The sequence below is a fragment of the Tyto alba genome, unplaced genomic scaffold (assembly GCF_018691265.1).
Source record: "Tyto alba isolate M040663 unplaced genomic scaffold, T.alba_DEE_v4.0 Super-Scaffold_13, whole genome shotgun sequence".
NCBI lineage: Eukaryota > Metazoa > Chordata > Aves > Strigiformes > Tytonidae > Tyto > Tyto alba.
The window spans coordinates 22,899,007-22,922,136 of NW_024881275.1; the positions used below are offsets into that span (position 1 = coordinate 22,899,007).

At 40.8% G+C, this 23,130-nt stretch overlaps 1 protein-coding gene across 1 annotated transcript in view; it reads left to right on the forward strand.

Moving 5' to 3' along the window:
• The window catches only part of PGGT1B (protein geranylgeranyltransferase type I subunit beta), a 35,433-nt gene extending 23,557 nt beyond the window's left edge, over window positions 1-11,876 (forward strand). Inside the window, 6 exon segments of the mRNA XM_032984058.2 lie at window positions 635-767; window positions 4,345-4,390; window positions 5,994-6,178; window positions 6,461-6,569; window positions 11,196-11,327; window positions 11,330-11,876. Coding sequence (XP_032839949.2) covers window positions 635-767; window positions 4,345-4,390; window positions 5,994-6,178; window positions 6,461-6,569; window positions 11,196-11,327; window positions 11,330-11,376 — 652 coding nt within the window. The 3' untranslated portion in view covers window positions 11,377-11,876.
• The last annotated feature ends 11,254 nt before the right edge of the window (window positions 11,877-23,130 follow it).

Genomic DNA, 23,130 nt, shown 5'->3' on the forward strand with positions numbered 1-23,130 from the left:
CACTTCCCTAGTCCCGCTGGCCACACTGTTTCTGATACACACATCCAAATCACAGCATTCACCTTCATTTTAAGGGTCTCTCAGAGAGCACAGGAATGTACCTACTCAGGTACAACAATTTAAAACTTTTCATAGAGTTTGGAAAGATTGTAGCCATCAGAAATAAAAAGCTAGGTTGAAGGTAGTTTTCCCATTTGTATTAGAAATGGTAGTAATAATAATTACATTTATACATACATGGGAAACTGATCCTGAAATTGCAGTCAGAAAAGAAAGCCTTGTGAGCTATTAAGATTTTTAGGAAGGCAAAGAACTCTGCCCAAAACACTGAATGTTAAAATGGTAATTCATACATAGGTATATACTGTGAAAGGTGAAAGACTGTAAGCATTAATGTCTCTGAATAAGTAAAAACCAGTGTCATTACATTGCTGGAAACAAAGTCACCCAGGCACCTAACTGTTAATAGTAATATTCATTTTGCTTGGCTTAGTTAGAATCATATTGTCTGAAAAGAAAATCTAGCATAGCTTTGGGTGATATTTATGTGATTACTGTAAACACAAGTAACTAATTTTTGAAATAAAAATATAAGAGGCTATATAGTGTATAATGACCAAAACATTTCTTTCAGTTTCTGTGCAGTGCTGGAAGGAAGTGAGAATGATATGAGGTTTGTGTACTGTGCTTCCTGCATCTGCTACATGCTTGATGACTGGTCAGGCATGGATATGAAAAAAGCAATGGACTACATTAGAAGAAGTATGGTGAGTATTCTCAAAGTACTATTTCCTACTACATTTTAAAGTTACTATCTTTATTTCTTAACCATGACTTGACTTTACCATGATTTAAGACTGTCTTTTCCTGGCTAGCTCAGAGAGTAACTTAAAGAGATCCTGTAAGCAAGTGTTTTGTGGGCAGCAGTCATCTTAGAATGTGCTAATGTGTAAGAACAGATGTTGTATTTTTGTCCAGGTTTGCTGTGAATTGGCAGTTTGACTCTACACTGTGTTTAGTAGGACTTCTTTTTTAAAAGTACTGGTATACTGTTAATTAACTGCAGGGTCGGCATGCACAGGTACACTAGTTTTTCTCTGGGTTTTCTGGGTGTGCAGTGCTTGGTCAGACCAGTATTTCAATGCAGTAACTCTGTTGCAGTGTCTGGCACATCTAGGCAAATACACAAAACCTCTGCATCCTGCTTGGTCACATCATAAAGTTGAAGATGTGTTTGAAGAAGTCTCAAACGTTTGGGGAGTAGCCCTTTGCAAAAATCATTTCACAGTGGTGGTTGTTCCTTCCTCTCATTTCCATGACCCTCCTGGAGGTGTATTCCAGTTCAATTACCTGTCACATGACCCAAGTATTTCTTAAATAAAAACAGTGAATTTGAAATGTGGTATCCAAGATTGTTAGCTTGATTTCTTCTGGTAAGATATTGTAGATGGTGCTAAAAATATCCTATATATATTACCATTCAAAGTAAATTCTATTTGAGATTATTTCTTATTCCTTGTGTAACTAACTATACAGGGAATATATCTATAGACTTTCTTGCAAATTCTTATTACTCTTTTGCTACAAAGTTACCTTGTTCTGGTACTTTCATTAATTATAAAGCAAAAGAGATTGCATTGCTCAGTAGTAAATGCCTGTGACAAAAAGGTGTGGGTTTTACTATCATATGTCATAATTTGCACATAAATGAAGCAAGGGATAGTTAAATTTTTTTTCAGTTAGCCAAACTGGCATACATGTGAAGTGCAGCTAATGTGGATGGAGGGTAAAATGACTGGTTAAATTTTGTAATAAGTAACAGTAATCTGTGTAATATGCTTCTGGATTTTTTTAGTTTATTCTTTGGATTTTTTCTCTTTAGTGATGCTGTATAAGAGTTGTCACAGATATAATTCAATATGGCTGAAGGAGGGAGGGGATTTATGTAGTTAAGCATGTCAAGAACAGCAGAAGATTGGAACATCAAACAATGGTGGTGTTGTTTCATTCGGTTTATTCGGAAAAATAACTGTTAAAAAAAAATTGAATCTTCATACAGAATGGATAGCCCTCTTGTTATCACTTGTCTAAAAAGTGTTTATACAATACTGATCAAAAAAGTAAGTCTGGATCAGTTTTATTGTCAGTAAAATAGCCAGGTACCAATTATACAATTTTTACTAGCATAGGTTGATTTTTGGCTTTCACATTCAAAAGGCCGATATATCACTAATCAAAAAACAACAGACACTCAGATGCTGAAATTTTGAATGACTTCCACAAACACTAAATATTGCTTTTTGCAACATTGCTTGGTTTACTGCAAATTTGTTTTTTAAGTAGAGATATTGCAAGAAGCATATGCTTCTTCTAACATAGTAGAGTCCTCTTGAAATGCAGGTATATGAGCGTGTTGATATAATAAAGCTGTTTGTGGAATTTTCAGACTGTGAAGCAAAGATTGTACCCAAATGGATTTATACATTTCCTGGAGATAGTATTTAATTATGCAGTTTTCATGTTGCAGTAACCTAGAGCCTCTTTTGCATATAATTTACTGAGTCTTTTAAAAAGGACAAAGAAACAAAAGTACTTTCCTAGTTCTTGAATGCACACAAGTCCCCAAAGAGCAGCTGCTGTGTGTAAATAAATAGGCACCAGTCAGCCAAAGGCCAGTTATCAAAATTTCAAGCTAATTTCAAGCCCAACATAGTACACTGTCTGGGATGCACACTTAACATCTTTTCTCCAGAGCTAATTACGTTGTCGTACATAAAGTAAACCACCTTTACAATTACTGTTTGTAGAGTTAATTAGCTTTGCCAACATAGCTTTGCTAATCAGCTTGCTTTTGCTTACCAATTAATGGGTCTGTGGAGTGTGGTAGCACATTTGCTTTGCGTTCTCAAAAGGCAGTGTGAAGAGATTATACTATGTGTTTTAACATTCAGATGATCATAGGAACTACTTGAAATTGACTGGTACAAACTTTAGGAGGTCAAGCTGCAGTTTGAAGTGTATGTATCAGATGTTAGTCTTACTAGTTGATTCATCTTGAAGCAACAACTCAAAAACTGATGAATACAGTCTTAGTGTAGCTTCTATGTCTGCTTACATTTAATTTTTTCTTCTCAATGTCAGCTTTAAAAACAGATTTACAAAATAATACTTAGATCATTCCTAAAGATGTGCTAGAGCCATTCTTTGGTTAGGACTGTGGGAGTCATTAGTGATCTATCAAAGTGTCCTGTATCTACTATCCAATGTTAAAATATTTTGGAGAAAACCTGAGAAATTCATAGTGAACACCTGGGGGAAGAAAGGGGGGAAGTTAAAATTGCTTTCTAACTGTCTCATCAGATATTGAACCAATCATTAATTGAGCAGTTAATATAGAAGATGTAGGATCTGTGCAATTTACCTGCAAAAGTTAAACTTCATTTTTGTTCCTTCTAAACAGTTTGGTTTTTGCCTAGTGATTATTTATTAAGTATTCTATGAACTGTGTAAATTAAACATTTTCCATTTTATGAATGACTTACTGTGATCTCTTGTTTCCTACACAAAATGATTTAATGAACTTTTAGGCAAGAAAAATTGTTATTCTTACATACACAATATCACCTGCTCCTAGATTGCTCTTAACAGACCTGTACTACAATATTCTTGGTGCTTTGCTCATCAGACTGAAGTTTCTCCTTTTCTTTCACTTAAAGTGATTTTTCAGCATTGTTAAGGTATTTTTTAACAGTAATATTTTATAGGATAGGTTTAGTCCAATAGTATGCTTTATTGTGTTGGAGCTTCTGGTTTCCTCCCCCCTTCACTCCCCCTTCATTTGTTTTAAAGCCTGATGTTCTTGCTCCTTACTAAAGCTTTTCTTACGCTTGAGTATCATACACACAGTAGTGCCTTGCATTTTGCCATTTTGTATGTTAACCATCTCTTGGGTTTGACACATGTAATTTATCCATTTCATTTTGTTTGGAACTACAATCCATTTTCTCTTTATAAAGACAAAACCAGTGTTGTTTCTTTTTCTTTAAAGATTATCTGCATCACACACTTTTTGACAAAGACATGTTTACCCATTTTCAGACTTTTAACATACGTCACAACTAAAATGAACTCCATAATGAAGTCATGAAAGCTGCATGCACTGAAACAAGGCTGATTTGTTAAGTGTTTTGTGCCAAGACCTTTTTGAGGCAAAGGTTCAGAATTTAATCAGCTTAAATGGTAGTTATGGTCTGATGATAATTTTGCTAGTAAACTGAGAAATTGGCATGTCTGCAAAAGTGATGTGGTTCTAAAGTAACTGATTTGTGGGGTTTTTTCCTTCAGTCTTATGATAACGGCCTGGCACAGGGAGCTGGACTGGAATCTCATGGTAAGAATGTTAAAATGTTCTACGCCTGTTTTTAAGACTGAGATTGAAAATGCTGTAAGAGTTGCAGGGTGTGTCATGCCTGTCCTTCTTTTCTGATTTTAAAGGAAGTGAAATGAGGAGCGATTCTAAAATATGCCTCAATTTCATCTGTCTTCTTACCTTAGTTCAAGCTTACTGTCAGACAGGTCGCCTCTTAATGTATCAACTCCATTAATCTTACCTTGTGAATGTTTTGTGAAAGGTGTTGGCTTGTAGTTCTCATTCCTTGCTGACAGAGCAAACTTTTTCCACATGTATCATTGCTACCCTGTGGATTTATCTGCAAGAGATTTTGTGTGAGAGGCCTGATAATCTCCAATTTCAGTAGCTATTAGTAAAACCTAGAAACATTTCCTCTGATAGATTACTGCATCCATTGCGGGCTCAAATCTTGAAGCAGCAGTTAATTTTTGTGAACAGTTGGGAGTTGTGAAGATGGGAATTCTCAAGAGACTGATAGTTTTATGCAGAATGTTTCTATGTCTTGAAGTAGTGGTCTGCTTGTGACAGAGAAACTGTTGATTTCTTAGTGACTGATACTAAATCTATCAAATTTTTGCTAGCTTTATCCTTATATTAGTCTTTGATAGAATTCCACCTGTTTTCTTCCTGCAGGACGGGTGAAGTTGAAAAACGTAACTAATTTTTTAAATACACAGGAGTATAATTTAACTAAGTTACTGTAGAATGCTAGTGATAACAGATAACATTACTTCAACATCCTTTTCCTGCTGCATTTCACATCAGAATGAAAATAAACTTAGAGTTCCTGGGGTCTTTGAGCACCAGGATGATGTAAGAAACTTTGGGCCCCAAGTCTTGTATCAATAGCGTGCTTGTGGTCTTCCAGGCTGTAATTTTATCATATTGGGTCATGGACTCAGAATGAGTTTCGATGGGCTTTAAAAAGGGATAGCCATGATACATGAAGAACACGAGTTTCTCTTCTAATTCCAAATTTTACCGTGCAGTTTTCTTGACAACAGGAAGTTCCTTAGAAGTGTAATTTGTGTTTATTACAACCATGAGAGTCCAGAAGATCTTTCATAGGATTAACCATGCCTTTTTTTTTTTCCCCTGAACTTTTTTTTTTGGCTTTCTGCTCATCAGACACTTCTGCCTATTTATATCATTTGGGGGATTATGTCTGAGGCTGCCTTTGGCATTTCTCCTTCAGTTTGATCGTTGGCATCTCAACAGCTTTCTTTTTTTAAGTTACATGTGAATAAATGTTATCTGTTGCATTGCAGTTTACTGATTTCTGGACTGTTGTGTAATGTAAATTGCGCAGCATTGAGAGTCAATCCAGCTTTAAGGATATTAATGCAGGTTTTCTTGTGCAAGAGTTGGGTTGACAGTTTTTTCGCCCCTTTGACATACGTGCTGAACTAAAGTGGTTTTATTTATTTGGATTTTAGACTTAAAATTAACTCTTTCTTACTTTTAAAAGTCCATTGATTTAATTGTCATTGCTACCCTAGTTATAAAGTTCTGACTGAGATCATACAGGCTTCAGTGAAAAACTGAGTATCAAAACACTAGAAAACCAACTCTCTCTTCACAGGTGGCTCTACATTCTGTGGTATCGCGTCACTGTGTTTGATGGGTAAACTGGAGGAAGTTTTTTCAGAAAAAGAACTGAACAGAATAAGAAGGTGGTGTATAATGAGACAACAGAGTGGCTACCATGGACGGCCCAACAAACCTGTAGACACTTGCTATTCCTTTTGGGTGGGAGCAACATTGAAGGTAGTGTACAGAACAGCTACAAGATAGTTACTGACTTGTTTTGATTTCTTTAAGTGTCACATTTTTGCTTTGCTTGAAAGAGTTACATATTTGGCACAAATGCATACATATGCAGAGATCACTATGAACGTCCTTCATCTTGCAAAAACGCAGGATGTGGAGGTTTACCAGATTAGTGCTATCTCTGCTATCACTGCTTAGCTCATAAATAGGCACGATATTTTAGTATTAAAAACGTACTAAGGTTTAGTGTATTACTGTAATGGTCTAATTTCTTTTCAGCTCTTGAACATATTCCAATATACAGATTTTGAGAAAAACCGAAATTACATCTTGTCAACTCAAGATCGCCTTGTTGGTGGATTTGCCAAGTGGCCAGATAGCCATCCAGGTAAACTTACTTTTCAAAATTATGATGAGTGTTCTAAGATAGAAATACATTCCAGCAGTCAGATATCTGAGAGATGTAAAGGAATTTGCTCCTCAGTCTCCCTCAAAAAATGGAAAAACCCCCACCTTAAATCATTAAAATCTCATTATATTTTAAGTGCAAACAGGAAGGTGTAGTTTTTCCTTGTTCAGCCCCAAAGCAAGTGAGCTGTTGTTTAGACTGTTGCTAAGAGTATCACTGTCTATTTAGAGCTGCACAAGCCTTTCCATATGTGTTTTAACTATCCTGGTTAAAGGGAATATTGTGCAGTGGGTATTTCTGTAAATCACCTGAGCAAAATATTTAAAAACATTTGTTTCCTTAATAAAGGAATCCTTCAAGCTTATTCAGAAGTCATTAATGTATGTAAAACCAGTCAAAGTTTACATATTACATACTGTGATTTACAGATTGTAGTTACACATAGCAATTGTACATGGTAGATCTGAAAGTTAATTATTATCCTTTTATAAGTGGATGATTTGAAGTAGTGAAAAAGCTTGTAAAGATGCTAATTTCAATACTTCAAAATTTTAAAAGATGCTAGAATTCAGTGAAGGTATTGCAAACTTGTGAAGACAAACTATGTGCCAGTAGTGTTGCCCAGTGACATTTTGTACAAGGATGATAAATAGTCTGTAAACTGACCAAATAAGGAAAAAATTTAGTCATAATAAAGGATGAGTCTGCTCAGAATCTGTGCCCTGATATTTCATCGTTTCATCATTTTATTTTAAGCAACAGTTGAGTGTGGGTGGACCCAGACTGAAAACACAGTGCTTGTCATAGATGTGCTCCCCTCACTTCCCTGGAAACCAGTCTAGGATTCCTGAGGACTTTGCTGTATTTACTCTGCATTATATAGATCAGTTAGTATCACTTGGAGGAAATATTTCTGTTGATCTTGATGAACCATTTACTTAGTGAGCTAGCAATTAAAAAAAATGTGTTTAAAACCCCACTGACGTGCAAAGTTCCTTAACCTGTCTTTTAGCATAGTTGTGATTGTTGGAGATAAGATTTGAGAAAGGCTAGACTAATAATGAAGCTGTTTTCCTTTGATTTGTGCAGCGTCCCAGCTCAGACACTACTGTTTTCTATAAAGCAAGATTTTGCAGTCTCTTGTTTTGTTGTGATAGGTGGGCTTATTGCAGCATTCTTTCCTGGGACAGTTGATGACATAAGTCTGAGTTCGTGTTTTGAAGGAAAGAGTCAAAAGTTAATGCAGTTCTAATGTGAAGAATGACTATAAATGCATCATTGCAAACGTTGTTTCCGTGGAACTGTGATTTCACTGGCATACATACACAGCTCAGCCTAGTATCTGAAAGGCAAGCTGTCTGTTGATTGTTGTATGTCTCCACAATAAAGTTTTCTCACTTTACTAACGTACTAACAATACATGGTTGGTTCTGAAGGCCAGTAGCATTGTTTAACACTTTTTTTGGACCAGTGTGCTTACTGAGCAGTGAGCTTAGAAAACTTCCTCGTCACTGAAAGTAAATATAAAAAGTCAAAAGGCTCTTAAATGCTAGTTGGCTTCCCAACTAACCATTAAATGTGATGGAGCCCTGCTTTCTGGGAAGTGGCTAAATACCTGCCTGCCAATGGGACATAGTGAATGAATTCCTTATTTTGCTTTGCTGGCAGCCATAGCTTTTGCTTTCCCTATAAACTGTCATTATCGCAGCCTACAAGTTTTCTCACTTTTGCTCTTCATTTCCTCTTCTACCACTCGGGGTGGAGGGTGGGAAGTGAGTGAGCAGCTGTTTGATGCTTAGCTACCTACCAGGGTGAATCTGCAGCTAGAACACATACCTAAGCCATTTGCGTTTTTTTTCAGACTTGTGCATAACTTATGACTAGATGTAAATAAACTTTTCTTTTAAATTGCTAGTTACACTGCTGCATGCCCCAGGAAGTCATGCAGCAACTCTGATGCATCTCACTTTTTATCTTTAAATGATACGCAGTATAAAAGAATTGGAAGCACATGTGAATTACACGTTATGCAAGAGAAAGGTCAAAAGATTTAACATAAAATAATGAGAGGATGAAAATGAGTATGCGCAATTACTACATATGAAACACTGAAGTGACATTTGCTCTCATGGAAGTATAAATACATCCTTCTTTGTTATGTTTTTAAAAGACAACAGAAGAGCAGTTTAGAGGTTGCATGCTGCATTCTGTGTTTGTGAGTTACTTATGAAACAAATTGTTCTGTTTTATGACCTTGAAAAACTTGGTGTATTTCATAGCTTGGAACAGAGGAGTACATGGTCTGCATATACATGTTTTGGCTAGAACTAACTTGAGTGTTAAGTTAGCATGGATTTTCACAACTGTTGAACTCCGTGGTTAAACCCAGTAAATAGCCTTATACAAGTAATTAGGTTTGTATATAGTTTTTAGTGCATATCAGTGCAGCTCTCCGTAGAGGTTAATATACTATATTTCCTGAAGTTGAGGTCTCCTTGCCTGACATACTTTCTGCAAAGTCAGTAGGGGCTGTATCTGCTGGGCATGCTTGTGTTTGCACGTTACTGCTGATAAACAGAAGCCTTCTTGCAGAGTTTCTCTATCCAGATACCTTGTGATATCATTTTAGTCAGGTGTGAATTTACTGGCTCATTCAAAAGGTTACTGAGTGTTGAGAATTTGTAAGGGGCACATTAAGTTCAAATCTTCTTTCCAGCTGAGCCTGTGATTTCATGGGCAGATAATCCAAACTAATGGCTTACTGCTGCCCATAGGCACTTCTTTTCCTCTCAGCATCCCCAAGTACAGCTGCACATCCATTCTCCTTTTTGTACTAGTTTTGGTGTATATCAGAATGTCATGATTTGGGCCTGGTCAGCAGCCAACCACCACACAGTGACTCTCTTTCCCTTCTCTTCCAGAAATGAGAAGGGACAGAGAGCCAGGCTTGGGGTTCGAGATGGGACTGAGATGGGGAAAAAAATCACCCTTTATGGTCACAAGCAAAAGGCAGGCTCATTAGGGGAAGAAAAAAAGAACATACATTTATTACAGACACTAACAACACATAACAGAGTAGGACAGTGAGAAACATTGCCACATCTTGAGAACACCTTCCCCCCACCCCTCCCTTCTTCCTGGGCTCAGCTCTGCTCCCGATATCTCTACCTCCTCCCCCAGTGATGCAGGGGCAGGGAATGGGGGGTGCAGTCAGTGCTGCCACTTCCTTTATCTTTGGTGGGGGGAGCTTCTGGAACTTCTTCCCCCTGCTCCATCGTGGTCCCCCTCTCACAGGAGACAGTCCTCCACAAACTTTCTCCAACATGAGTCCCTCCCATGGGCCGCAGCGTTCCCCACACTGCTCCGTCATGGGTCACTGACTTTCTCCAAGTGGATTCCCTCCCACGGGCTGCAGCCCTTCCCGAGCTGCTCCGGCGTGGGACACCCCCGCATGCTGCAATCCTCCCAGCACTGAATTGCAGCAGCGGGGCTGCCTTTTCCCATGAGACCCCGGCCTTCTTCGGGCACAGAAACTTGATTATTCCGAGCAGGAGCCACAGGCCATAAATCAGTGTCTGCTCCACCGTAGATCTTCATGGGTGGCAGGGGGGGCCGCCCTGCCATCTCCCCACAGGATACAGGGGGGTCTCTGCTCCGGAACCTCCCCCCTCCTTTCTTCCTCCGTTCCTCCACTGACCTTGGTGTTCACGCAGCTGCAGCAACTCCTCCTCACAAGTCCCACTGCCCGTCACCACGTCCCTTCTTAAATACGTTATCGCAGAGGCGCAGCTGATCGGCTCAGTTTTCCAAACAGAAGTGGAGCTGACATGGAGCTGGGGGAGCTTTGAGAAGCTTCTCACAGGGGGCTGCCCCTGTAGCCCCCTCCTCTGCCACCAAAAACCCCACCACTCACTCAACCCAGGACACAGAACCTTCTGCCAACCAGTTTCATTCACTAAACTGTCAGAAAATTGTCCATTTTCTCCTGCTTGGGTTAATTTTCTTCTGTGTTTTTTCAGTTGCTTTAGGTCGTGGAGGGTGTTCAGCACGCTGTAGTGCTGGTATAAGGTAGGCAGGAGGAACAGTGTGGGACAGGGGAATAAAAGTATCTCTTTTTGGTGTCAGTCATCTGTTATGGCTGACCAAGCCACCTCATGAATTCCTATGTTTAAGGTATTCAGTCTGGAAGGGGGAAAGCTAGGTAAAGTAATGACTTCTTTCATACTTTTAAATCTTGCTGTTTGGCCTCTATTGGCACTAATTTTGGTGTTTCAGTAGTCAGCTGTTCATCAAGTAATCAGCCAAAAAATTCTTTTAGGTTTGTGAAAAAAAATGGTCTTTGTGGGCAGAAATTAATTCCAGATGCTCAAAATCTTTTGCTATTTGGCCTTAGCATTCAGAAGAAATAAAGCAGTGGAACTACCAGTTCATGCTGATGGCTTTGGGCAGAAATTTACTCTGTCAAAACTCAAGTTTAAAATGTAACACCTGTTTATTTGTTTTTCTTGGCTGTAATTATTCAGGGGGGTTTGAATCCAGGAACATAACATTTGGCAGTTACAGCCTGACATAATTTTCTTTTTCCTTTCCTGTCCTTATTTTCAGATGCTTTACATGCCTACTTTGGGATCTGTGGTTTGTCGTTGATTGGAGAACCTGGTATTTGCAAAGTTCATCCTGCACTGAATGTAAGCATAAGAACCTCAGAGCGCCTTCACCACCTTCATCAGATCTGGAAAACAAGGACTCTAAGCAGTGTTCAGACGGCACACACCTCTCTACATGACTGATTTAGACTTGAATTTAGTTCTGGTAGCATAATTGTAGCCCAAGGTTAAAAGCCATGTATATCCAGTGTGCTCTTTTAAGTGCTGGAGTCATACAATCAGATCTGTGTTACTGGCATCACTTTGATAGGGAGTTGCCTTCAGCAGGTTATTCTGCATTGTGAAAAAAGGAACTGTTTTGATTATATAGAAGTTTGTCACCACAGACTGTAAATGGCTCTTCAAATGGCTTTACTTCCAAGTAATCCCTTGAGGCGGTTAAACTTAATTTGTGCATACTGTGTCAAAATATATAATGGGGAAGTATTTTCAAAACCTGTTTACATATCATACAGTATAGCACAGATCCTTGGAGTTCTTTATGATCTTTGTTTGACATATTTTTAGGTAGAGAATCTCCCATATTAAGTCTCAATTAAAAGTTACTTTTGTTGTTTACTTTCAGATTCCATAAACTTTGTTAATAAAAATATCAAGTAAATACAAATAAAGTTATTTTGTTCAATATAATGGACTTTCAAAGTTGTGTGGCCTTACTAAACAGATTTTATAATTATTCTGAGTAGTTTCTGCACAGAGTCTGCTGATCCTTAGCCAGACAAAGAGTTTTCATCTTAAATATCTCTTCATGTGGAATGCAATGAATGTGTGGCATATTGGTGTATGTCAATAAGAGAGATTCAACATAGTCTTTTGGAAGTGTAGATGTGTGTGAGAGCAGCATTAGAACCTGTTTACAAAGCAAAGCCTTTGCAATACATGAAAACTGTGGAACTGCACTGTGATTGTATTTTTATACATACTTCCCTTTTAGTATGAAATAATTCTAAGTTTCTTATCCATTCTGCATAAAGTATAAAACATTGGACTTTAAAGTAAGTGGCAGTGGTTTATTGTTAGGGAGATGATGAACAGGCTCAGCTTATTTAGCAGTGGTGCCTTACTTCGTATGATTGAAATGCTGCTCAGAATCAAAGCAAATAACTTTTCAGCACTTCCATTTGTGGCAGGTCAGTTTGCATTTCAGGCATACAGTAGACACTAGGATGTCTTTCTAGTTGCCAGTCATTAAGCCACATTCTTTTTTCTAAAGGACTTCCAAGCACAGATAACCCAAACAAGTTTAAGCACACCATTTGGCACTGCTGGGCCCAAAGAGACAGCACGTAGACACTTTTAGTCAGCAAAAAAAGCCTCAGGAATAACCATGGTTCTGATTTTGAAATGCAATGCAAGTGAAAAGGGTGGAATAATTGTACCCCTGTCACGCATGTCGGAGAGATCCAAGGGGCATCATCAGGCTACCAGAACAGTTATGGTGTCCAAACCTGTAGCAACCTTCCTATTTGAAGAAATTGGTTTTATTTCCATAAGCACATTAATTTTCATGGCAGCATTGGGAATATCACCAGTGGTGGCAGTCTGCTTGGAAAAGCAGAGAAAGGAGCATGGGGCAGGGCTTGGAAGTAAGATGTGTGATCTAGGCATGTCCCAGTAGACACCTTCCTTTGCAGGAGGAGAGTCTGCCTAGCTGGAAGAACGATAAGAAGTCTGGAGCAGCGGAAGCAAGAGGACTGTAGGGCTAGGTGTTGGAGAGGGGAAATGAGGTGCTTGAGTAGGGCTGGTGCAGAGTAAGAGAATATTAAAACTGGGAGATACAGAGGGTGGAGATAAGAGAAAAACAGGGAAGGGAATTTGGAGTAAGAGTGGAACCAAACCGGTGGAAAGCATTTGAGCTGCCTAGGGTAAATGCATAGATTAGGGAGCAAGAGGGAGGTACTGACTCAAGTGAGTGAGGTGGGGAAGGTAGAGCTTAGGAATTTGTTTTGTTTCCCACATCCTGAGATGACCTGAAATTCAGCTGCAGATGAAATAGTAAAGATACCTAAAAGACAGGATCTACCAGGCGGGGGGTGCACTACAGCAGTTCCTGTGTGAGTCCATTTTCCTGGAGAGGCTTAATGGGATGTTGGTCAGCAAAGGCTGAAGTAGCTTCTCTGAACAGAAGACTCAGGTCATGGGGGTCTACCTAGCTGAGAATCGACTGAAAACCAACCAAGCAAAACCACCCAGGCTAGAAGTAATTCAAAATGGCCCAGTATTTGCTTGACCTTGACAACAGATGGTAGCCACAAGTTGAGCCGTGGTAGTGGGGGGGTGGGTTTTTGGAACATGGTGAAGCTACAGTGAAGATGATATGCAACTGTAGCTACTCATACCTCTCTGCCTTGCTGAAGAACTGTCTGTGAGTTTTTTAGTATTTAGTATGTCACCTGTTAGAGGAGGTAGCTTTGAATTTCGGAAAAGATGAATAACGTGCTCTGAGTCTCTGCTGAGAAACAGCCCAAATATTAATACTTCCTTGGTTTTATGAGGAATTATGTGTTTAATTATCATAGGGCAAATCTGTACTTGCAAAATCTGAAACTATGGTTCCTGAGTTTTCCTATAGGTGACCAGGTTCTCATCTGTGAGGGACATCAGGGTACAGAAGCAGAAGTAAGGGGACAACAGTGAAAAATAACATTCTGTGAATAACGAGTTAATTTCTCATGGCAAGTAATTTAACAGTGTTCTGCTTTGAAAAGCAATTAATATTTTGTGCTTTGTTTTCTGTATCTGTAAGTTACCTTGGGTGATTTACACAGTTTTTACATTTCACAACTCCTTGGCCCCCAGTTAGTCTACAACTTCCTTTTTCTACCCCAGCTAAATAACAGCATTTTTTCAGGCTGAATGTTGACAGCAGAGTTACCCTTTTCTAAAGGTTTCAGGAGGTACATTTATTTCCCATTAACTCCCAAAGTTTGTTCTGAAGCCAGCAAAATGCGTATGCCTTCACCCCACACTGAGAATCTAATTATTTTAATTGGTTTGAAATCTTTGATCTTTTTTAAGTTGACAAAAATCTGTGCTAATAAGCAACTTTGCATGCATGATTTGCCATTATTAATGTCCCAATTGATGTCAGGCAAACAAATGGCGAACGTTCTGAGGTAGCAGACATTTTGATTTTGACTGTGTAGTTAATGCTAGATTGTATTGCCTCTCCCATTTTTATGGTTATCATGTCTTCTGACTAGAAAAATGTTAAATGGTAAATTGATGGACAGCGATTTCGCAGATAAGGAGTCCATAATCTCTTTTAAAACAGAGATGTCCAAATGCAGCTAAAAGTTAAATGTGCACTATGAAGCTTAAATGTAGCTAGAAAAAGCAAACCATGTGATTACTACACACCTGTAATACTTCTGTGTTAACCACAGTTTTACATTGCTGAGGCTAGACCTAAATAAGAAATCAGTAAATTAAACGGCTTTACCATGTGCCTGAGGATGTAAAACATCTTGGCTCTCAGGGCTTGCCCCACGCAGAATGGCTACCCTACCACGAGCTTTTGATGTTCCAGCAATGGTGTCGTACAACAGACCTGCTCCCTAATTCTTCCTGTTTATCAAGAATGTATGTATAAAATCAATGCTTTATGTAATCCCCAACCACACTCACAGCTTGCTGATGTTGGCTTGGGCTGACAAATGTATGCTGGCTGGGTGCCCTTATCTTCTAAAGGCTCACAAACTATGTCTGTGGTTCTACCTCCTCTTCCAGAAAACCAGCTTTGAACTGACTTGCTGAACAAAGGAAGTTAAATGTATCCTTTCAATAGGGTCTGAGAACTGAGGTTTTAAACATTGTCATTAGGGTTTTCACAGCAACTTGATTTGTACATAGCTGCTGGCAGATATAGTAACACTGTTTTGGAAGACTGTTGCTAAATATGTTCATATCTATGAGCTTTTAATCTTGAGAATTTTTTTTCTAAAAAGAACAGTCATCACTTGTGAAAAAAACTAACAAGTAGGTTGGGCGTTGGAAAAATATCTAAAATATGTATGTTGAAGCACATAAGTCTGCCTTGCTCCATGCTCCCATGTCCTGTAACAAAGTAAAAGACAACCTGAGAGGAGCTGGAGAAGCTACATCAAATATGCCATTCTCCATGGAAGCCAGTATCAAAAATGATATACCCTGTAGAGACAACAGTGTTTCCTGAAAAATACATTTCACCTTTGTAGCGAATCCTCAGCCATTCAGCTTGGGGTTCCCTTGTGTAGAGGGGAAGCAACAATGATTTCCAAAGTCAGAGCCTTTTCGGACAACCCATCTCCTTTCATTTTGGAAGAACCCCTGCTATTGGTGCCCCTGTAGAGGTAGAAGATATGTTGTTGGGGCATGAGAAGGAGAGGCAAGCAGGGGTAAGGTAAGCAGATCCTATTTTTGCAACTAAAATGTGAAACTTCTCCAAAATTCATCAGTTGAATGAGAATGTTGGTCTGGTTAGGTTGGTGTTGAATACTGTGGTTGTTCTGAAAAGATCTTGTTCTGCTATTGCAAGTAGAGACCACTTAAGTTTTCCTCACTTTAGACAAGCACTGGGTGAAAGAGAAGAAAGTCTCATTACCTTCATACTGAATGATTACTAAATTACTCCACTGAGTAGTTACAGTATGTTATAGGTTTACACTTTTGCACAATGCAGTTGTCTCCATTGAAGTGCATTATCTGTATCGTCACTGGAGAGCAAGCAGGATTCTGAGGAAGGAAACAGTTCTGCCTCGGTAAAAAGGGGAAGTTCATCAAGGGAGAGAAAATCTGAGGACAATCTGCAACTTCTCACTATGAGAATTTCAAAATGTGCATGGGAGGGGAAAAGTTTGTTGCAAGGAAAGAGCTTTCAACTTGCCAGATTAGGTTGTTTATGTTAAACTCACAAATTAACGGAAGGAGATACTCATGTAGAAGCCTGTGTTTTGACAGTTTCAGTCATGTATGTGTGTGAAGGTGGCTTCTGTGTTAACTTGGAACAGTGATGATAACCAGGCTCCGGTACAAGGACCAAGATCTACCCAGTGCATCAGTTAAACCAACCACCTCGCATGCTCACAGTCTGAGAGAGCATGGAGGCTTTCATGAAGATATTTCTGCAGGAGCCACCCCTGGGTTTCCATCCGGATCTCTCCCGTTGTGCCGTTTGCTACAGTGCATGGGACACAGGCTCTGCCTCACCCTGGAAGGGAGGATCCCACGTTCCTCCTTATCCTTTAATGGCAAATCTGCAAAAGGGCAATTTGATGTGAAAATGACAGAATAGAAGTCAAGGCACAGCTTTCTATTCGTCACCCTTCCTGAGTGCTTGTGGGAAAGGAGTGGTGCTTATGGTGCCTAGAAAGCTAAATATGCAAGATTGCTGTTGAAATTGCATGCTGCCTTGGATAATTCAAAGGTTTCCTTAAGCACAGAGCTGTATTTATTTGCTGTTATGCTGTCCAGGAGTCTTCATTTAGCAACCTTCTTTAAATTATGACCATGCCTTACTGAAATAGGTTCACTTTACACAATTACATTTTAATCTTGGACCCAACCTTCATACTGCTTATTATACCATTACAGCCTCCTTTAACTTCAGACTCGTTGAGGAGCATCTCTGTAAACCTACTGCCCAGGGAGCTTTCATGAGGCGTGCTCTTTCACAGCAGGTTAGACTAACAGCTGTCAGGAATGATTTAGGGACAGCTGATCCTGCCTTGGGGCAGTTTGATGGACTCTCAAGGTCTTACGGACCCTCCTGAAATATTTTTTACAGTTCTTTAGTTGTACTTTAACGCTGAAATTTTTTTAATTCCTCCACACAGACCTGTAAACTCTTAAATTAAGGAGAGTTTTGCTGGTGGGACTGTTTAATGTAGTGCTGATCTGCAAGGTACATAGATGGGAAGGGGCGGGGGGATGTTTCTATAAATAGCAAAAAGATACTTTAAAGGAAATCAGAAATCTTAGATGCATTGGGCATATTTGCACTCTGGTCTGTATTCTCATACTTCACAGATCAGCTGTTCTCGGGCGGTGCTGGCTGCCCAGGATCCTTCTGAAATAGCCTCTGACATACACAGCTCTCTAGGGGGGACAAGGACAGGATTCTGCTAGAGATGTGTCTGGATGAGGATTTCCAACACAGCCACAGGGCCCTTCTATGTTCTTGTATACAGCTCTATTTATAACTCCCTGTACATGGCCAGACAGAGTGCATCCTGCAGACTGGTGATAACATGTGCCTCTGTGCCTTCCCAGTTGCTATAGATAGCTTCCTACACAGACCATGCAAACTGCTACTAGCACCAAATTTTTTTGATGGCTCCATGCCTTGACATTTGTTTTCAGTGTAAATAAACTCCAGTCTCAAGCCACTTCCTTCTGCAGAATGAGGAGCTGCTGGTAAGCGTGAGGGCTGTGATGGTGGGCATCTAAAGAAAAGGTGTAAAGCGAGTTGACAAGGTGAACTTCCCTGTCCATATGCCAAGTCCTGTCCCCTTCCCCTCTACCACCCCAGGGTTATCCTAGTTTTTATTAAACACTGATACAAGAGCAAGGCAGAGGCACATGTTCCCCGCTCTGCCTAAAATACACACCCCTCCCTACTGAGGGGTGTTCCCGGCTCCAAGACCGAGTTGGGAACGACAGCTATGGTTGGGAAGGCGGTTCCCCAGCCCTGTCACGGCTGCCAGCGCGCTCTTCTGCTCGGTGGCCATCAGCACAGGTCCAGGTGGGCACTGGAGCCTGCACGCTGCCCCACGGGGCCCCTTGCATGCTCTTGGGTGGCCCTAACTCTGCACCTCCCTTACCCCCCGCCTGTGACCCCTCTGGACTGTTGCAGGCTTTCTCACCTCCTTTGTGACTCTAAGACATGGTCCAGGAGCCATGGAAGAGGAAGGCTGCACAGGTCCCTGCACGAAGCAAAGGCAAGCACGCTGCTTTTGGCTGCAGCAGAAACCTGAGCAAACACGCAGACCAGCATTTGAGATGTTACGTAGTGTCTGGTCCCCCGGGAGGGCAGATTTTTAAGCCAAAGACTCCGTAGGCTATGAAGAGCAACAGTTCCCACGATCTCCCTTCTATAAAAGGAAATTAAAATCTGCAGCAGCTGTTGATCTGATTGATAGCCAGTCTGGACTGGATCCCCCTCCCATCCCCTTGCTGGCTGCCCAGCCTACTCCAGCTACCCACAGACAACTCTTGCCATCAGAACAAGCTGAGCCTTCTGGTGCTTTTTGATGCTAGCCAGATTTGGAACAGAAATGTAAAGAAAGTATTTTTTATTTTTGTCTTTCAAAAATAAACTCTCCGATGTCAGTCACTCCCGTGAAGGTCTGTACACTGCAAACACTGGCAAAGGAACATCCAGACACTTCAGAGGTGCTTTGTCTTTCAGGCTGAGACAGGTCTAGCCTACACACTTCTGTTCATCTACTGGTGTCAGTCAAGAACCAATTATTCTTGACTGCTTTAATGTAATGGCTAAATAAATAAATAAAACCAGGCAAAAATGTCCTTTTGCCAACATAGTTCATTTCACCCACCCCAGTTCTACATGAAAACAGTAAAAAGGTAATAAATAATGCAATATTCCTAGCTAGTAGGAGAAGGGTTTGTCTTGTCTTTAACCAGTTTGAAATCCCTGGCTGACAATTTATTTGGGGAAGATGGTGGGAAGAGCCACTCCTGGCAGACCAACATGCATCTGATTTTCCTTCACAGCAGCGCAAAGCATGTGTGCCTCTGTGACGTGAGTGCGTTATAGCTGAATCAGAGGGAAATCTCTTCCACTCAGGCTGCTGCATTAGGGAGGACTTTCTAAGTATGCTGAGGAGAACTGCTGAAGCTGTCAAGAGGCCTGTAGAAGTCAAAGGAATTAAAAGAAACTTGCATTGAAAACTAGGAAGATTTCATTTTCTAGAAGCTCCAGAACAGTGCATAAGTGCTTGTCTGCCTGCCCATGGCAGGGCCCGGACTCCCAACATCAGGGACTGTGCCTCTGCGTATCACCCATGTGGTAAAAGCTACCAAGTTCCCGCAGCAAGGTTTGTACTAGCTCGCTCTGCACTGCAGCGTGTATGGGACAGGAACATCTTCTAGAGCAACAGCCAAGCACCTGGGGCTGTGGCTCTCTTACACTGCCCCCTGAGCTGGCTTGGCACTTTGCGGTGCCGGGCTTGTCCTGCTCTGCAACACACACGGGGAACCAGCCAGAACCATGATTTGGGGGTTTTGGCCCCAAACAGTACTGGCCAGCCTTAGCATCCACCTCAAATCCAGGACAAATTGCTTCCCCAGATCCTCTCCATGTTCCACATGATGGGACCAGGGAGCAGGAGCGTCTGTCACTGAGCTTCACCCTCAGCTTGTCATGAGGACTACAAGGAACAATTTGGTTTGTTGTAACGTCAGATAAGCTCCCCTAAGTGACATTCTCAGCCTCTTGCTCTGCGCCGCACATCCCTTTATATTCATAAACCAACCTTGTTTAAGCCAGTTGTTCTCTGAGGGGACACCAGCACCTCTGCCAGCCTTCAGAGGGGGGCGGAGATGCAGAAACCCCCGTTGGGTCGGTGCGGTGCTGCCCGCCCAGGTTGGCTGCAGCAGGTGCCCCAGCATCCTAAGTGCTGATCCCAGTTGGAATCTGGTGTTAAAAGCAGATTATTGGTGTTAAGGGTCTGGAGAGCCTGGGATGGCCGGAGGACACACCAGTATGGGGGCAGGCTTGCCCAGGTGCAGGGCAGTGCCGGGAGGGTCATAACTTGCCCGGCTCTCACAGAGCACAGCAGGGTCTGCGCTGGCCTCCCTCTGTGCAAATTCAATCCGCAGGGAGCTTAATCCACTTTCAGTGGGGATTAAAGACTGTATTAACCCATGGGTGAATGCAGGGGAAGTGTTTCGTTGCGGGAACACCGGTCATGCCGTTTTGAAAAAGGGAAGTTAACTCAAACCTAATCCTGGTGTAGTTAAACTGAAAGAAAAGGGCAGGAGCCCGGCTGACACATTTAAGCCTTGCAGGCATAAATTGGACAACCTTTGTAGGTGGGCGTAATACTCCCTGAAAGCCAGCTGAATCTGAGAAGCTTTCATCTCTCTGCCACCTTCTTCAGAGCACTCACTGTTACAGACTTGCCGCTTCTGCAAAACACACAAAATCACTAAAGCATACATTGCCATAGTCTCATGCAGATCTCAGCAGCGCTCATCTTTCCCTTATCTTTCCCTGATTTGCATGTCTCTGATTTCTTCATTAAACACATTCTTTTAAGTAAATGAATCGAATCAGTAAATAATAGACTCCAGCCTGCTGTGTTTTGCTCAGTTAATATTTGTTGAAACTCTAGACACCCCAAATTCTCTTCATATTGTCAAACTTGATTAACTGTAGTTGTAGCAAAAAATGGCAATTACATTATGTATTCATGGTATGCATCATTATGTACTTTAGCTGATTCCTTATAAATATCTAATAACATACTCAATACATCAAATATTAATAGTAGTCTACATTCTTAACCCATATTTCTTAAATGAGCTTGCTCCCAGGGGCATGTGATATTGTGCTAGTGTCACATGGGACAGGCTAGGAGGAAATCATACATAAAGATAATTTTTCACATAGTACAGATGCAGTTTTCACTCTGTTCTTTATTTTGTGTGTTTGTGCCTCACAAATACTGAATGAATGTGTTTATGGTATTTGGACAGGTGTCTTTAAATGGAGCAAGACAAAAAGCCTAGGTGCCTCTGATGTCAAAAAAGTCTGAGCACAGTAGAACAGGAAGTATGGCTCCAAAATATTGTGAATTTGAAATTCACCTTTGAATTTTATAACATTTGCCTTTTCCAGAGGACCTGCATCCAGAAGTGAGAGAAATGAGAGGTACAGGCTAAGGGTGAGACTCTTCTGGCCATTAGCAAGGGATGATGTTGTCTTAGCCACAGATCAGGAGCAGAACTGCTTCGGTATCTTGTGTTGATTGTTGCTGTTTGTTTGCCATAGTTAGTGCTATGGGTTTAGTGTGGTTTTGCCAGTAGCTATTATAACAAAGTATATAAAAATAAATAAAACCCTGTTTCAGACTGTGGTGACGGGGAATAAAAATTTGATCACTAGGGAAGGCGAGAGACATAGAGGAGGCAATAAACAATTTCTCTCACACAAAGTGAAGATGTGAATTGGCAACTGCTTCACAGAGAGAGATCTGGGGATCCCAGGGAATCACAGGCTAAATCAGAATCCTGTGTGGGATTTACTAACACAGTTGTCAGGGAGAAGGTGCAGGAGTTTATTTGAGGTGGCCTTGGTGAGACCTCAGCTGAATGTGGAAGAGACATAGAAGCAGATGGTTCCCTGACTGTTCACCAAAGAGACTCCAGGTAGTTGTGCTCCTTTTTCTTCCCCAGAACAGCACAGGTGGGGAAGGAAAAAAAAAAAAATCCCCCTGTGGTGCCTAGAAGAACTAGAGGGGATGGAGTGTATTGCAGGGAGAGGTTTAGGTCTGCATGCAGGTACTGTGAGCTTCAAAATACAGTTTGGTCTCATTTGTCCTGCTTGTAAAACCTTTCCAGTCATCAGAATGTCTCATCTGTTTCATGGCAATTTTTTTTCTGCTAGTGACAGTTCCCATCTACATGACTTCCCGTGGAAGGAAGCAGTTTATATAAAATTCATAAACTATTTACATGAATTCTCTTTAGTATTGCTCAAGCTGGATGCAGGCCTCTGAACATTGTTAAGAGAATAAAAGCAGGTCACAAGCCTTATCAGAGGCACGCACACTTGGATATGCATTTAAGTGGTGGGTTTTTCATTATTTCATATGTTTGCTCAAATGTGCAGTTTAACACTGAAGTAGTTCATGCTGAATACCAGCACAGTTTTCCACCACCTTTAACATCATCTTTCTTGCATCTCTATTGCTCTGGCATTGCAATTGTCAGTGACATCGGAGTCCTCTGAGAGGGAAGTACATATACACAGAATCATCTTCCCCATGCATACTATAAAATGGAAGCGTTCCTTCTCTCCTCTGTACTGAATTATTTGTGTTAGCCCTTCCCATATGACTACCTGCAACTGGTTTCAAACCCTGCTTAAGTAGATTTCCTCAGGTAATGATGGCCAACAAGTTCAAGTGTGGTGTACAGGTGCACAGCAGAAGATCCCCCCCTTGGGACGCTAGACGGCTGCTAAGGGTGTGTGCTGGAGTGGATTCCCTGTATAATAGAAATGGGAAAATACCTCACCATCCTAGGGGAACAGAAAGAAAAGAGCATCTGAGCAGGCTCCGCTGCTCAGATTCAGTTCAGAAGTAGAAACTAAGATGGAGAAGGAGATCAACCAGAAAATCTAGAACTGACACTGCTGTCCTGGGAGAGTCAACATAATTCACAGGTCAGGAAACACAAATTTCCTTTACATTTTAATTTCTATACTGATGGGCCAAGGCAGAGCCCTGTGTTGCATGACATTTCAGCATTACAATATAGGGCCAGTTTTTCCACTGGTATAAAATTATACAAATTAATTTACATCAGCTGATAATCTGGCCCAGGATCCTTGCATTTTTGAAGACCCGCTTCAAGTTCAAGTGATAAAAAGCAAATAAAAACTTTCTACTGATTCATTTTAACATAATATGGCATGCTCTGAGATTGATAATTTCATGACAACCGAAGGTTTGAATTCATATTCAGACATCTTGATTCCACAGAAAGGAACCAACCTGAGAGAAGAAAAAAAAAAGGAGGAGAAGCGTGAAAAGCAATTGCATATCTGCGATTTATGTGGAACAGGTGAGGAGCTCCCAGCTGTTTCTGACATACAGCCTACCTCAGTAAAGGTTGTGTAAAACACAGCGACCAGTTACCAAGAGGGG